Source organism: Scophthalmus maximus, chromosome 10 (genome assembly GCF_022379125.1).
Source record: "Scophthalmus maximus strain ysfricsl-2021 chromosome 10, ASM2237912v1, whole genome shotgun sequence".
NCBI lineage: Eukaryota > Metazoa > Chordata > Actinopteri > Pleuronectiformes > Scophthalmidae > Scophthalmus > Scophthalmus maximus.
In genome coordinates this window covers 20409269-20421877 of record NC_061524.1, presented here as the reverse complement: position 1 = coordinate 20421877, position 12609 = coordinate 20409269, and the positions used below count along the sequence as shown (strand labels likewise).

The 12609-nt window shown below is 47.9% G+C and overlaps 1 protein-coding gene and 1 long non-coding RNA gene across 3 annotated transcripts in view; one reads left to right on the top strand and one right to left on the bottom strand.

Annotated features, from left to right (window-relative positions):
* LOC118284651 (atrial natriuretic peptide receptor 1-like) overlaps positions 1 to 12609 on the bottom strand; it is a 36962-nt gene that overhangs the window by 3187 nt on the left and 21166 nt on the right. For both annotated transcript variants that reach the window (XM_035607536.2, XM_035607535.2), the window contains exons 6-19: positions 6550 to 6644; positions 5587 to 5722; positions 5392 to 5476; positions 5124 to 5241; positions 4787 to 4861; positions 4297 to 4374; positions 4008 to 4112; positions 3143 to 3214; positions 2854 to 3016; positions 2603 to 2758; positions 2299 to 2467; positions 1917 to 2063; positions 1250 to 1373; positions 151 to 219 (exon numbers count right to left, since the gene is read on the bottom strand). In XM_035607536.2, the coding sequence (XP_035463429.2) occupies positions 151 to 219; positions 1250 to 1373; positions 1917 to 2063; positions 2299 to 2467; positions 2603 to 2758; positions 2854 to 3016; positions 3143 to 3214; positions 4008 to 4112; positions 4297 to 4374; positions 4787 to 4861; positions 5124 to 5241; positions 5392 to 5476; positions 5587 to 5722; positions 6550 to 6644 (1592 nt within the window). The remainder of the gene's footprint in view (positions 1 to 150; positions 220 to 1249; positions 1374 to 1916; positions 2064 to 2298; positions 2468 to 2602; positions 2759 to 2853; positions 3017 to 3142; positions 3215 to 4007; positions 4113 to 4296; positions 4375 to 4786; positions 4862 to 5123; positions 5242 to 5391; positions 5477 to 5586; positions 5723 to 6549; positions 6645 to 12609) is intronic.
* On the top strand, positions 2917 to 9346 carry LOC118284703. Its single transcript, XR_004784926.1, has 3 exons — positions 2917 to 3031; positions 5345 to 5676; positions 9177 to 9346. It is a non-coding gene; the product is annotated as an uncharacterized LOC118284703 (long non-coding RNA).

Genomic DNA, 12609 nt, shown 5'->3' with positions numbered 1-12609 from the left:
TATTTCATGTTTTGTCATCAACATTTTCTTTCAAACACTCGATTTAGAAAAATATGCTTATTTTGGCAGAAAACAATGAAGTCCAGGTTACTCGAACTACTGTTACACTGCTGAGTACAATGAACTTAAAATAGTGTTAATTTTTCCTACCTTGTAAACATCAAAGTTGTCGATGATGGCATCGAAACATGTGTAGAGGTCGTTGAGCAGCGTCACCACCTGTAGAGACGGGAGTTCCAAGGTCAGAACTGAGGTGTGGCACAGCGCGTCAGTGCTCCTCAAAACAGAAAGAGATTTTACACTTCCATTGGTGCACAAAATGAACTGTTGAGATCAAATGTTCCCAAACTCCTTACGCATGTGTGACCTTCCCTCGGATATAGGACTGTTACTCAGAGAACCTTACGAGTGTGCTGAGACCAAACAAAAACTCCTCTGACAAGTTCCCACAATACCCTACGTGATATTTAGTAAATTCAAAGCTCAGGTTCCCTGTGTCGCTTAAGAGACAATGAACGTCACAATCAGGTTCCCAATGTTACTAAAGAGACGAAGAACATAGCAAGCATGTTCCCTGTGTCGCTAAGGAGACGGGGAACGTCGTCACAATCAGGTTCCCTGTGTCGCTAAGGAGACGGGGAACGTCGTCACAATCAGGTTCCAGGTGTCGCTAAGGAGACGGGGAACGTCGTCACAATCAGGTTCCAGGTGTCGCTAAGGAGACGGGGAACGTCACAATCAGGTTCCAGGTGTCGCTAAGGAGACGGGGAACGTCACAATCAGGTTCCAGGTGTCGCTAAGGAGACAGGGAACGTCACAATCAGGTTCCAGGTGTCGCTAAGGAGACGGGGAACGTCACAATCAGGTTCCAGGTGTCGCTAAGGAGACAGGGAATGTCACAATCAGGTTCCAGGTGTCGCTAAGGAGACGGGGAACGTCACAATCAGGTTCCAGGTGTCGCTAAGGAGACGGGGAACGTCACAATCAGGTTCCAGGTGTCGCTAAGGAGACGGGGAACGTCACAATCAGGTTCCAGGTGTCGCTAAGGAGACGGGGAATGTCACAATCAGGTTCCCTGTGTCGCTAAGGAGACGGGGAACGTCACAATCAGGTTCCAGGTGTCGCTAAGGAAACGGGGAACGTCACAATCAGGTTCCCTGTGTCGCTAAGGAGACGAGAAACGTCCCTGGGAACATCAGCTTCCCGGCGTCGCTAAACCAAGTAGACCAATGTCTAAGCCTCTGCTCACCTCCATTGGCGTGCTCTCTGCAGAAATGGCAGTGAAGCCCACGATGTCGCTGAAGTAGATGGTGACGGAGTCGAAGGCTTCGGCCTGAACCGTCTCACCACGTTTCAACTGTTCTGCTACTGAACTGAGAGGAGGGTGAGACAAGTAGAGAGACAAACAGGTAGAGAAACTTCTAGACAAATATATCTACATATCATATGTGTTTGAAATAAAAAAAATAGTAAAACAACACAGTATCTGGTACAGTAGTGTATGCGTAGTACTGACATTGGTAGTATCTGGTACAGTAGTGTGTAGTACTGACTGTGGTAGTATCTGGTATAGTAGTGTGTAGTACTGACTGTGGTAGTATCTGGTACAGTAGTGTGTGTGTGTGTGTAGTACTGTAGTACTGACTGTGGTAGTATCTGGTACAGTAGTGTGTGTGTGTGTGTAGTACTGTAGTACTGACTGTGGTAGTATCTGGTACAGTAGTGTGTGTGTGTGTGTAGTACTGTAGTACTGACTGTGGTAGTATCTGGTACAGTAGTGTGTGTGTGTGTGTAGTACTGTAGTACTGACTGTGGTAGTATCTGGTACAGTAGTGTGTGTGTGTGTAGTACTGTAGTACTGACTGTGGTAGTATCTGGTACAGTAGTGTGTGTGTGTGTAGTACTGTAGTACTGACTGTGGTAGTATCTGGTACAGTAGAGCCTCGGCTTTGCGCTTTTCTTCGTGATAGGCCTGAGTTCTTTCCTCCACCAGCTCCTCAAGGTTGTTGGCGTACTGCTCCATCCGGGACAACAGGTTGTCCAGGATGTTGGTCCTTGACTCCCTACACACACACACACACACACACACACACACACACACACACACACACACACACACACACATGCCACCACAATTGTGTTTTTTAAGATGTCCGAAGGGTCAAAGACATTTTTTTGGGCCCTGGCTCAACAATCAGTCGGTTAATTACGACACATTATATAGTAAAATATGTCATAGATGACTTTCTACAACAAAACCCCGGCATGTTTCAGTGATGTCACTAAGCCCATCCTCACTTGTTCTGTTTGCGCAGCAGCAGCTGGATGTGGCTGAACTCCGGCCTCTCCGTCGGCTCCTCAGCCCAGCAGCGCTGCATCAGCTGACCCAGCTCCGGACTGTGACTCTGCGGGTCGACGCTCGGCCTCAGACAGGGCCACTCGCCCAGAACCACCCGGTCCACGATCTCTGCAGGGGGGGTCAGGATCAACGAAATCGAGCGGATCAAAACGTTGCGTCGGCGTCAGGAACCGTCTCCTCGCCGTTCGCAAGAGACGGAGAATCTTCTCAAACCAAAGGTTCAGATGGTAAAACGTTTTTTACCTTTGGCGCTGAGCGGGTCTCCGTCCAGGAAGAAGGCTCCTCGGCGCAGCGCCACCTCCTGGAGGATGATGCCGAAGCTGTAGACGTCTCCTTTCTGTGTTCCCTGAGGGGGCGGAGCCTCCGACCTGAGCAGCTCCGGAGACATCCACAGTCGCTCTGCAGAACAGACATCCAGGAAATGACTCATTCAAACATGTTTAGTTTGAAATGGACCAGATTCTACGGATGACCCGACGGAGGCAGAGACTCACGGGCGTAGTAGGCGTGAGCGTCGGTCCAAGAGTCGCCGTCGAAGCGGAAGCTGGACAGACCGTAGTCGGTGATCTTCAGGACAAAGCGATTGTCCACGACGCAGTTGGACGACTTGAGTTTACCGTGAGAGAGGATAACGCTGTTGTGGAGGAAGACCATGCCCTGAGAGAGAGACGGGTAGAGAGAGAGACACACACACACACACACACACACACACACACACCTGATGACTAGGAGAGGAGAGGAGAGAGAGAGAGACACGTATGGAAGGTGAAAAGTGCCACGTACCTTCACGATGTCATTGATGAGAGAATATTTGAACATCCAGTCCAGAGTGATGCTGTCGTTCTCCAGGATGTCCTGAAGACACAAGAGAGAGACGGGTAGAGAGAGACAGACAGTTGGACCTATAGACAGACAGGCACCTGCAGGCGGACAGGTAGAGACAGACAGACAGTTTTACCTGCAGACAAACAGGTAGAGACAGACAGACAGGTACCTGCAGACAGACAGACAGACGGGTACAGACAGACAGGTACCTGCAGACAGACAGACGGGTACAGACAGACAGGTACCTGCAGACAGACAGACAGAAAGGTACCTGCAGACAGACAGACGGATACAGACAGACAGGTACCTGCAGACAGACAGACAGACAGGTACCTGCAGACAGACAGACGGGTACAGACAGACAGGTACCTGCAGACAGACAGACGGATACAGACAGACGGATACAGACAGACAGGTACCTGCAGACAGACAGACAGACAGACAGGTACCTTCAGACAGACAGACAGACAGGTACCTGCAGACATACAGACAGACAGACAGGTACCTGCAGACAGACAGACGGGTACAGACAGACAGGTACTTGCAGACATACAGACGGGTACAGACAGACAGGTACCTGCAGACATACAGACGGGTACAGACAGACAGGTACCTGCAGATAGACAGACAGACAGACAGGTACCTGCAGACAGACAGACGGGTACAGACAGACAGGTACCTGCAGACATACAGACGGGTACAGACAGACCGGTACCTGCAGACAGACAGACGGGTACAGACAGACAGGTACCTGCAGACATACAGACGGGTACAGACAGATAGGTACCTGCAGACAGACAGACGGGTACAGACAGACAGGTACCTGCAGGCTGCCTCGGGGGCAGTACTCTGTGATGATGCAGATGTTCGGGGGGTCGACAGAAGCTCCGATGAAACGAGTCAGATGTTCGTTCTGGACGTCGCGCATCTACAAACACACGGAAACAAACGAGTTGATTCACCTAGAAGAGTGAAGTGTCCACTTTGTCCAGAGGGTGGAGCTGAAGAGTCACAAATCACTTTCACATTATGAAACACATTATGTTTCATTCTGATTGTTAAATATAGTACATTATATAAATATCATGTTTTATTATGATCATGTGACTCACGTGTTTCAGCTCAAACAGAACTTCCCTGTTCAGCTCCACTCGCTTCCTGTTGGTGTATTTGATGGCGATGATGTTTCCCTGGAAACAACGAGGAGAATCACCGCGTCATAACTCAAGATAAATTACAAAACATAAATCAAAGCCACATACATTAAATATACTTTGTCATATTCCCCCATGTGCAGCAACGTTAAACGATTTGTGCTAAAATCAGGAGCTTTACACAAGTAAAAAAAGAAAAATGATCCATATGCTCAAAGTTTTATACAATACAATTGTTTCTATAGCCACAAATATTGTTTACAAATAAAAATCTTGCACATTATTTTTAATATATATATAAAAACATTTTTTTACCAAAACAAATATTTTCGGACCGCTTGTCTTAAACAACGCGTAAGAAGAAAATAAAAAAACGAGAGCAGTGAGACAGAGAGACAGACAGATTTATTCTGACTCATCGTACGGGAAACATAAGGCGACCTCTGACCTTGTAGTAACCGGTCTTTGCGAACACCTGCATGTTTCCATCTGCTGTCATCAGGGAGCCGTAGTTCGATCCTCTCTGGAGACACACACACGCGCACAAGCACACACACACGCGCACAAGCACACACACACGCGCACAAGCACACACACACACACGCACACACACACACGCAGCATCAGACATGAAATCGTCATGCAGATTTGTTTTTACAAACTTTATATTTTTCATTTCACTTCACAAACTCATAACCCATTTACACCTGAATTTGAGCCAAAAGATCAGAAACAGAAAAAGGTCATCACAAGCTGCGTGTGTGTGCGTGTGCGTGCGTGCTGACCAGTGACAGTGTGATCCTGCTGCCGCTGCGCAGAACTTTGTCCATGTTGCTCATCTGAATGTCGTCCCAGCTGATTCTCCAGAGCTGAGCCACGAGCTCCTTCTCCAGTTTCATCCTCCTGCGGGGGGAGAGAGATTATGAGTGGACGACTACAACTCCCATCATCCCTCACTGCTTGCTTCACCAGGTCAACGGACTCTTTTGGTCTTTTCCTGTCCTAGCGGTAACAGTGACGCCCCCTAGTGGCGGCAGACGCCGGCGCTCTGACCTGTAGACGAAGACGGTGACGGTGAGCGTCATGGTGAAGATGAAGAAGAGCACGATGGAAACCATCTGGTGGATCGTGATCGTTTCTGACGCACAGGAGAAGAAGAAGGAACGGATGAGAAAACCTCTGACATGAATTTTATACTCAACACACGACAGAAGTGAGAGGAAACTCGAGGCCTCTCGCGTCACTGACTCGCGACGCAGACGGGGTTTTCATTCTTGAAGCCGCAGACGGGAACGTCGGGGGGACGAGCTCCGCCCGGCCAGTGGAGCGTGGTCCCAGGTATGACCGTCAGCTGCTCCTCGGAACTGTTGTACACCAAAACTATCTGCAATAACAAACAAACTAAGGTATGAGATCATCTGCAGAGACCAGATCAGTTTCTTTTAGACGCACACGTCATGTCTGTCTCATTTATTAAAATGTTTTAGTCCAGGAGACTGGGGGTTTGAATCCCTGTTTTATTGACTTTGTTCACTTATTATTTTCTTTATTTATTTGTACTGAAGGAATCGTCCACATGAATACAGACGAGAGTCGTCGTCGCCGTAGGAAGCGCGCTCACGATCTCCCTCCTCGCATTCCTCTCGTCTTTGAGATATTTTTTATATAATGTGTCATAATTAACCAACTGACTGTTTAGTCAGGCCCCCAAAAAATGTCTTTGACCGTTCGGACATCTTAAAAAACACAATGTGTCTGTCTGTCTGTCTGTCTGTGCCTGTCTGTCTGTCTGTCTGTGCCTGTCTGTCTGTCTGTCTGTCTGTCTGTCTGTCTGTCTGTCTGTCTGTCTGTGTGTGTGTGTGTGTGTGTGTGTGTGTGTGTGTGTGTGTGTGTGTGTGTGTGTGTGTGTGTGTGTGTGTGTGTGTGTGTGTGTGTGTGTGTGTGTGTGTGTGTGTGTGTGTGTGTCTATCTGTCTGTGTCGGTCTGTCTGTCTGTCTGTCTGTCTGTGCCTGTCTGTCTGTCTGTCTGTCTGTCTGTCTGTCTGTGTGTGTGTGTGTGTGTGTGTGTGTGTGTGTGTGTGTGTGTGTGTGTGTGTGTGTGTGTGTGTGTGTGTGTGTGTGTGTGTGTGTGTGTGTGTGTGTGTGTGTGTGTGTGTCTATCTGTCTGCCTGTCTGTCTGCCTGTCTGTCTGTCTGTCTGTCTGTCTGTTCACCTGGAAGGTGCTGGTGTTGGCGTCGACCATGTCCCACAGAGCGAAGTCCGTCTCTCGGTCTCCGTTCTCGTCCAGGTGGACGAGGCCCGTCACACCTGAGCAGCACAAACACACAGACGGAGGTGTTGTTCACTGACAGTTTACACACCAGAACCAGAACCGACACAGTTTGTTCTGGACCTCGTTAAACGTCTGGTGACTGACAGGAGACGTGGTTGCACCATGTCACTGCCTCTTGGTTGGAAAAATGAAAATATAGATCAGGGAGTTAATTACAGCCAATCAACAGTTAGCAGGCGTGTGTGTGTGTGTGTGTGTGTGTGTGTGTGTGTGTGTGTGTGTGTGTGTGTGTGTGTGTGTGTGTGTGTGTGTGTGTGTGGCTGCACAGACCCTGATGACTGATCTCCATGGAAACAGAGAGAAAGAGAAAGAGAGAGCAGAGGGACCAGCAGATGAAATAAATCTAACAGGAACAACATCAAATGAAAGTAAACAAGACGTTTGTAGAAGAAAATGAAACTTGTGTCTCAACAGAGTTCAGACAATAACAACAGCCACCGTCCTCACAACCAGTCAGGCTGCTCCAAACCTCACACACACACACACACACACACACACACACATACATAAATATCAGTCCGCTGAATATGTCATGAGCGTGTAACCTGCTGATTGGACGATGGCGTCGTCCTGGTGCTGAAATGTTATTTCTGCTGCTGTCATACACACACACACACACACACACACACACACACACGTATGTACGTGACGGCGCTGTTGACATTGACCTGTTATAATGTTATGTGTTCCTGGTAAGTGATGCATGGCTTTCCAGGAATGATGGTGTGTGTGTGTGTGTGTGTGTGTGTGTGTGTGTGTGTGTGTGTGTGTGTGTGTGTGTGTGTGTGTGTGTGTGTGTGTGTGTGTGTGTGTGTGTGTGTGTGTGTGTGTGTGTGTGTGTGTGTGTGTGTGTGTGTGTGTGTGTGTGTTTATGACAGCAGCAGAAATAAATCCTTCATCTGAATCTCTGATCTCTGCCTCTGTGGGTCACGTTAGGGTCAAAAGAACATTTGAGCTCTTAAAAGTGAAGTTTGTAAATCAACATTTGAAAACCCCGCTAAAATAAAGTCTTGTATTAATTATATTACATTCAAGTGTATACGTCCGTATACGTCCCTCCATTCACGTTTAGTTTTTTTCTTTCCGTGCTGTAGTTTTTGTTGTATTCTTAATTCATTTGTTCATTCTAGGGTTGCAATTAACGATTATTCTCATCATCGATTAATCTGTCGACTATATCGATCGTGTTTCCCAAATCCACAAGATGATGTTTTGTTTCGTCCGCACACCAAAGATCTTCAGTTCACTGTCACAGAGGAGCAAAGAAACCAGAACATATTCACGCGTAAGAACCTGAAATCAGAACATTTCTTCATAAAAAAATACTTGAATCGATTAATTGATTATCCAAATAGTTGGCGATTGATTTAGTAGTCGATTATTAATCGATTAACTGTTGCAGCTCTAGTTCATTCTGTCATATTTCTATTTCAAACCCGAGTATTAATGCATCTTCACGTCCTGCCCGAGCAGCAGCTTTTAGATGCGGAGCTTTCAAAACCCAAGGACACAAACGCTTCTTCCTCTTTTCTTTCTTTTTGCTCCTGAAAGACAAAGATCATGATTCACGAGGCCCAGGGGGACGCTCCTGTCGCTCAAACCCAAAAGCGGCAGGTCGTTTGCTCCTGGTGCACAAACGCAGCACCCGGCGACCGCCGTCTGTCCCCGCGAGGACGCCGTTTAAACCTGCAACAGAGAAGTGTCCGTCCATTAGTTAATGGAGCGGAAACGTCAGAGAGGGAGGAAGCTGTAATCTGATCTCACTCTCGCTGCTATTCATGGTTCCATCAGTCCGCCCGCCTCCCTCCTCCCGTCAGCTCCCATCTGTCATGGACATTATCTCTGGAGAAATCTGATTACTCCCTTTAGTGCTCATTCATTCCTTTTCCTTCTTTCTCACACACTTATTGTGTCTTCTCATATATATATATATATATTTATATACACACACACATTGCGGCCTCTCGCCCTCTATTAAGTATTAATAAGCCTGAATGAGACTCAGTTCCCGTGTGGATGAGGCATCGCACGATCAGCTGAAATATTAGATTTCATTAGGAAAAAGGAAATGTGGCATTTTTGAATTGGAATTAGGAGAAAGAAGCAAAAAGAGAGGAGTCACTGTTCCACCACAATGTGTTCAAACACATACGAACACGAGTCAGATTTCATTCTGTCGCAGTGCTGCCTAGACGTGTTACCGGAGGAGGCCTCTAGGGCGCAGCACAGAGGATCTGCACCATGTCAACGATTAACTGAGGCAATGACACAGACGGTAAAATAATGATGACGACGTGACGGCTTCCATAAGTGAGGCCAAATCGTCTGTGTTGCCCCCTGGTGTTGTTACTGGTTTTACATTTTTATTTTTTTTTTCATCTGTTTCTTTTTCAAGAACGAACTTTGATTCCACGTTATTCATTTTGCAAACAGAGTCTGTTGGTTTCTCTGACAAACTGAACAGGTACAGGATTCATTGATTGATTGATTGATTTCCGTCCTGACAGCTGGAACCTGTTGCCTGGTAACCAGTATCACCTCATCCCGGGTTCCTGCTCATTACAGCAGCGTCTGTGATCTGTAATCGCAACATCGACGCGGAGCGACGGGAGGCGTGAATACGTAGAGAAGCCAAACCTCCAGAGACGAGGCTAATCTACGGCAGCCAGCAGGACACACAAAGTCCAGTCAGAACCCCTCTGGTCTCTGCTGTCATCTCAGCCGGCAGGAGCTCGATGCCGCTGAGAGAACAAAGCTTCCTCCGTTTCAGGCCCAACGACAAAACCGTCTGTGAAGAAGAAGCAGCTCTCAGACGGGATGAGTTTCCGGCACGACTGAAAAAACTGGCAGCGATCCTGGAAACGGCCAGAGGAACGCTCGGGGAGGGGACGACACGAACTCCAGCACATGGTTTAAATATCATGAGATTCACATCGTGACCGAGAGAACAGACACATGTGCTTCCCTTTCAAACTTTGAAATAAATGTGATTTCTGGCTCCGATTAAAGGTCAATTTGTATTTATTACTGTTTCAGAAAAAAAGAGAGAGCTCCTCGCCATTTTAGAAAAGGTGAAGCATCGTTCAGTGAGCGGCAACATCACAGACTGTAAATCAAGATGGACGACATGACGCCAAATCATCCTGATCGCCCCCTGGTGTCTGGCTGCAGTATGGGAACAGGCAGAGGAGACAGACAGGCGGGCAGAGGAGACAGACAGACGGGCAGACAGACAGACAGATGGGAGGAAGAGACAGACAGACAGACAGACGGGCAGAGGAGACAGGCAGACAGACAGACAGACAGAGGAGACAGACAGACGGGAGGAAGAGACAGACAGACAGACAGACGGGCAGAGGAGACAGACAGGCGGGAAGAAGAGACAGACAGACAGACAGCAGGTTGGAGGACGATCAAGGACGAGAGCCGCAGCTGAACGAGAGGCTCTGGTTTCACGCGATTAGATTTCCAGGCTATTTTAGGGGTCTCCTGCGCCACCTTACAGGGGCTCCTGACACTGGGACGGGGAGGGAGGGAGGAGAGATCAGGTCTGTTTCAATAACAAGAGGAGAAGGATGAGGAGACATAGACAAGGTGGTGGCGATGAGGGAAGATGGAAGAACACGATGAAAATGAAGCGTTGACCTGGTGTCGGATACGAGTCGAGCTCCGTCTTCAACTGATCACATGGAACATGGAATGAGAAGGAATCCTGATTGGTGTAGCCTCCTCCTCCTCCTCAGTTCACAGAGTTCACATCTTATCACACACTCTCAGGACTTTACTGCACTGTTCACATTATAAAGTCATAAACCAGACCTGTGACCTCACACACCTCGTGTCGCTGGATGATGTCGCAGTGGACAATCTTTCATCGACAAACTGCTGTGTGTGTGTGTGTGTGTGTGTGTGTGTGTGTGTGTGTGTGTGTGTGTGTGTGTGAGTGTGTGTGTGTGTGTGTGTGTGTGTGTGTGTGTGTGTGTGTGTGTGTGTGTGTGTGTGTGTGTGTGTGTGTGTGTGTGTGTGTGTGTGAGTGTGTGTGTGTGTGTGTGTGTGTGTGTGTGTGTGTGTGTGTGTGTGTGTGTGTGTGTGTGTGTGTGTGTGTGTGTGTGTGCGGGGACAGTTTTTAGCTTTGACAACAAGACAAGAGACTTTGGGAATGTCCGAGCTCGCTATTACCTACCCACTTCCTCATCTACCTACTCACTTCCTCATCTACCTACCCACTTCCTCATCTATCTACCTACCCACTTCCTCATCTACCTACCCACTTCCTCATCTATCTACCTACCCACTTCCTCATCTACCTACCCACTTCCTCATCTATCTACCTACCCACTTCCTCATCTACCTACCCACTTCCTCATCTATCTACCTACCCACTTCCTCATCTACCTACCCACTTCCTCATCTATCTACCTACCCACTTCCTCATCTACCTACCCACTTCCTCATCTATCTACCTACCCACTTCCTCATCTACCTACCCACTTCCTCATCTATCTACCTACCCACTTCCTCATCTACCTACCCACTTCCTCATCTATCTACCTACCCACTTCCTCATCTACCTACCCACTTCCTCATCTATCTACCTACTCACTTCCTCATCTACCTACCCACTTCCTCATCTATCTACCTACCCACTTCCTCATCTACCTACCCACTTCCTCATCTATCTACCTACCCACTTCCTCATCTACCTACCCACTTCCTCATCTATCTACCTACCCACTTCCTCATCTACCTACCCACTTCCTCATCTATCTACCTACCCACTTCCTCATCTACCTACCCACTTCCTCATCTATCTACCTACCCACTTCCTCATCTACCTACCCACTTCCTCATCTATCTACCTACCCACTTCCTCATCTACCTACCCACTTCCTCATCTATCTACCTACCCACTTCCTCATCTACCTACCCACTTCCTCATCTATCTACCTACCCACTTCCTCATCTACCTACCCACTTCCTCATCTATCTACCTACCCACTTCCTCATCTACCTACCCACTTCCTCATCTATCTACCTACCCACTTCCTCATCTACCTACCTAACCACCTCCATGTGGTATCAACACGTTTTGCACCGCACGTAATGAACTAACAACCATGTTGTTGTTTTAAAAGAAGAATGGTCAGATCGTAGCTCCCCGCGGGCAGTCAGGCTCCGCCCACTGGAGCTCTGTTTTCAGAGAGTGAAACAAACTGAAGGTTTCTCTGTGACCCGAGGTCAGAGCGCGACGACAGACAGAGACACTGATGGAGGACGGACTGAAGAGGGACAGAAAGAAATGGAGAGCAGGACAAATAAACTGCGTGAAGACGTCTGACCCTGAGGTCACCCCACCAGGTTCCACAGCAGAGAACCAAAGGTAAGGCAAAGGTAAAAAAAAAAAAAAAGGTTCACTGTGACCCTGATGACCCCTGACCCAGTGACCTTTCTAAACAAGCCACCAAGCACAAACAGTGAAGCCTGAACAGAGCGACGCAGAAACAAAACCTCCGAGGCAGATCCATCAGGTCTGAGTCATCGGCCGAGAGGCAAGTGTGAAACGAGTCGGACCTGACAGAGAGACAGTGGGAGGGAGAGAGAGAGAGGGAGAGTCTGTCTGCCTCGCTCGTCCATCAGCCCTGCGGTTTGTGAGTTCTGGAGGAGTTACAGCAGAGGAAGTCGGTGGAGTATAGTGACGACGCTGAACTCACCTCTGACGCACACAAACCTCCATCACCGACAAGAACAACTGAGCAACTGAACATCTGAGCAACTGAACAACTGAGCAACTGAACATCTGAACAACTGAGCAACTGAACAACTGAACATCTGAGCAACTGAACATCTGAACAACTGAACAACTGAACAATTGAACATCTGAACAACTGAACAACTGAGCAACTGAACATCTGAACAACTGAACATCTGAACAACTGAACA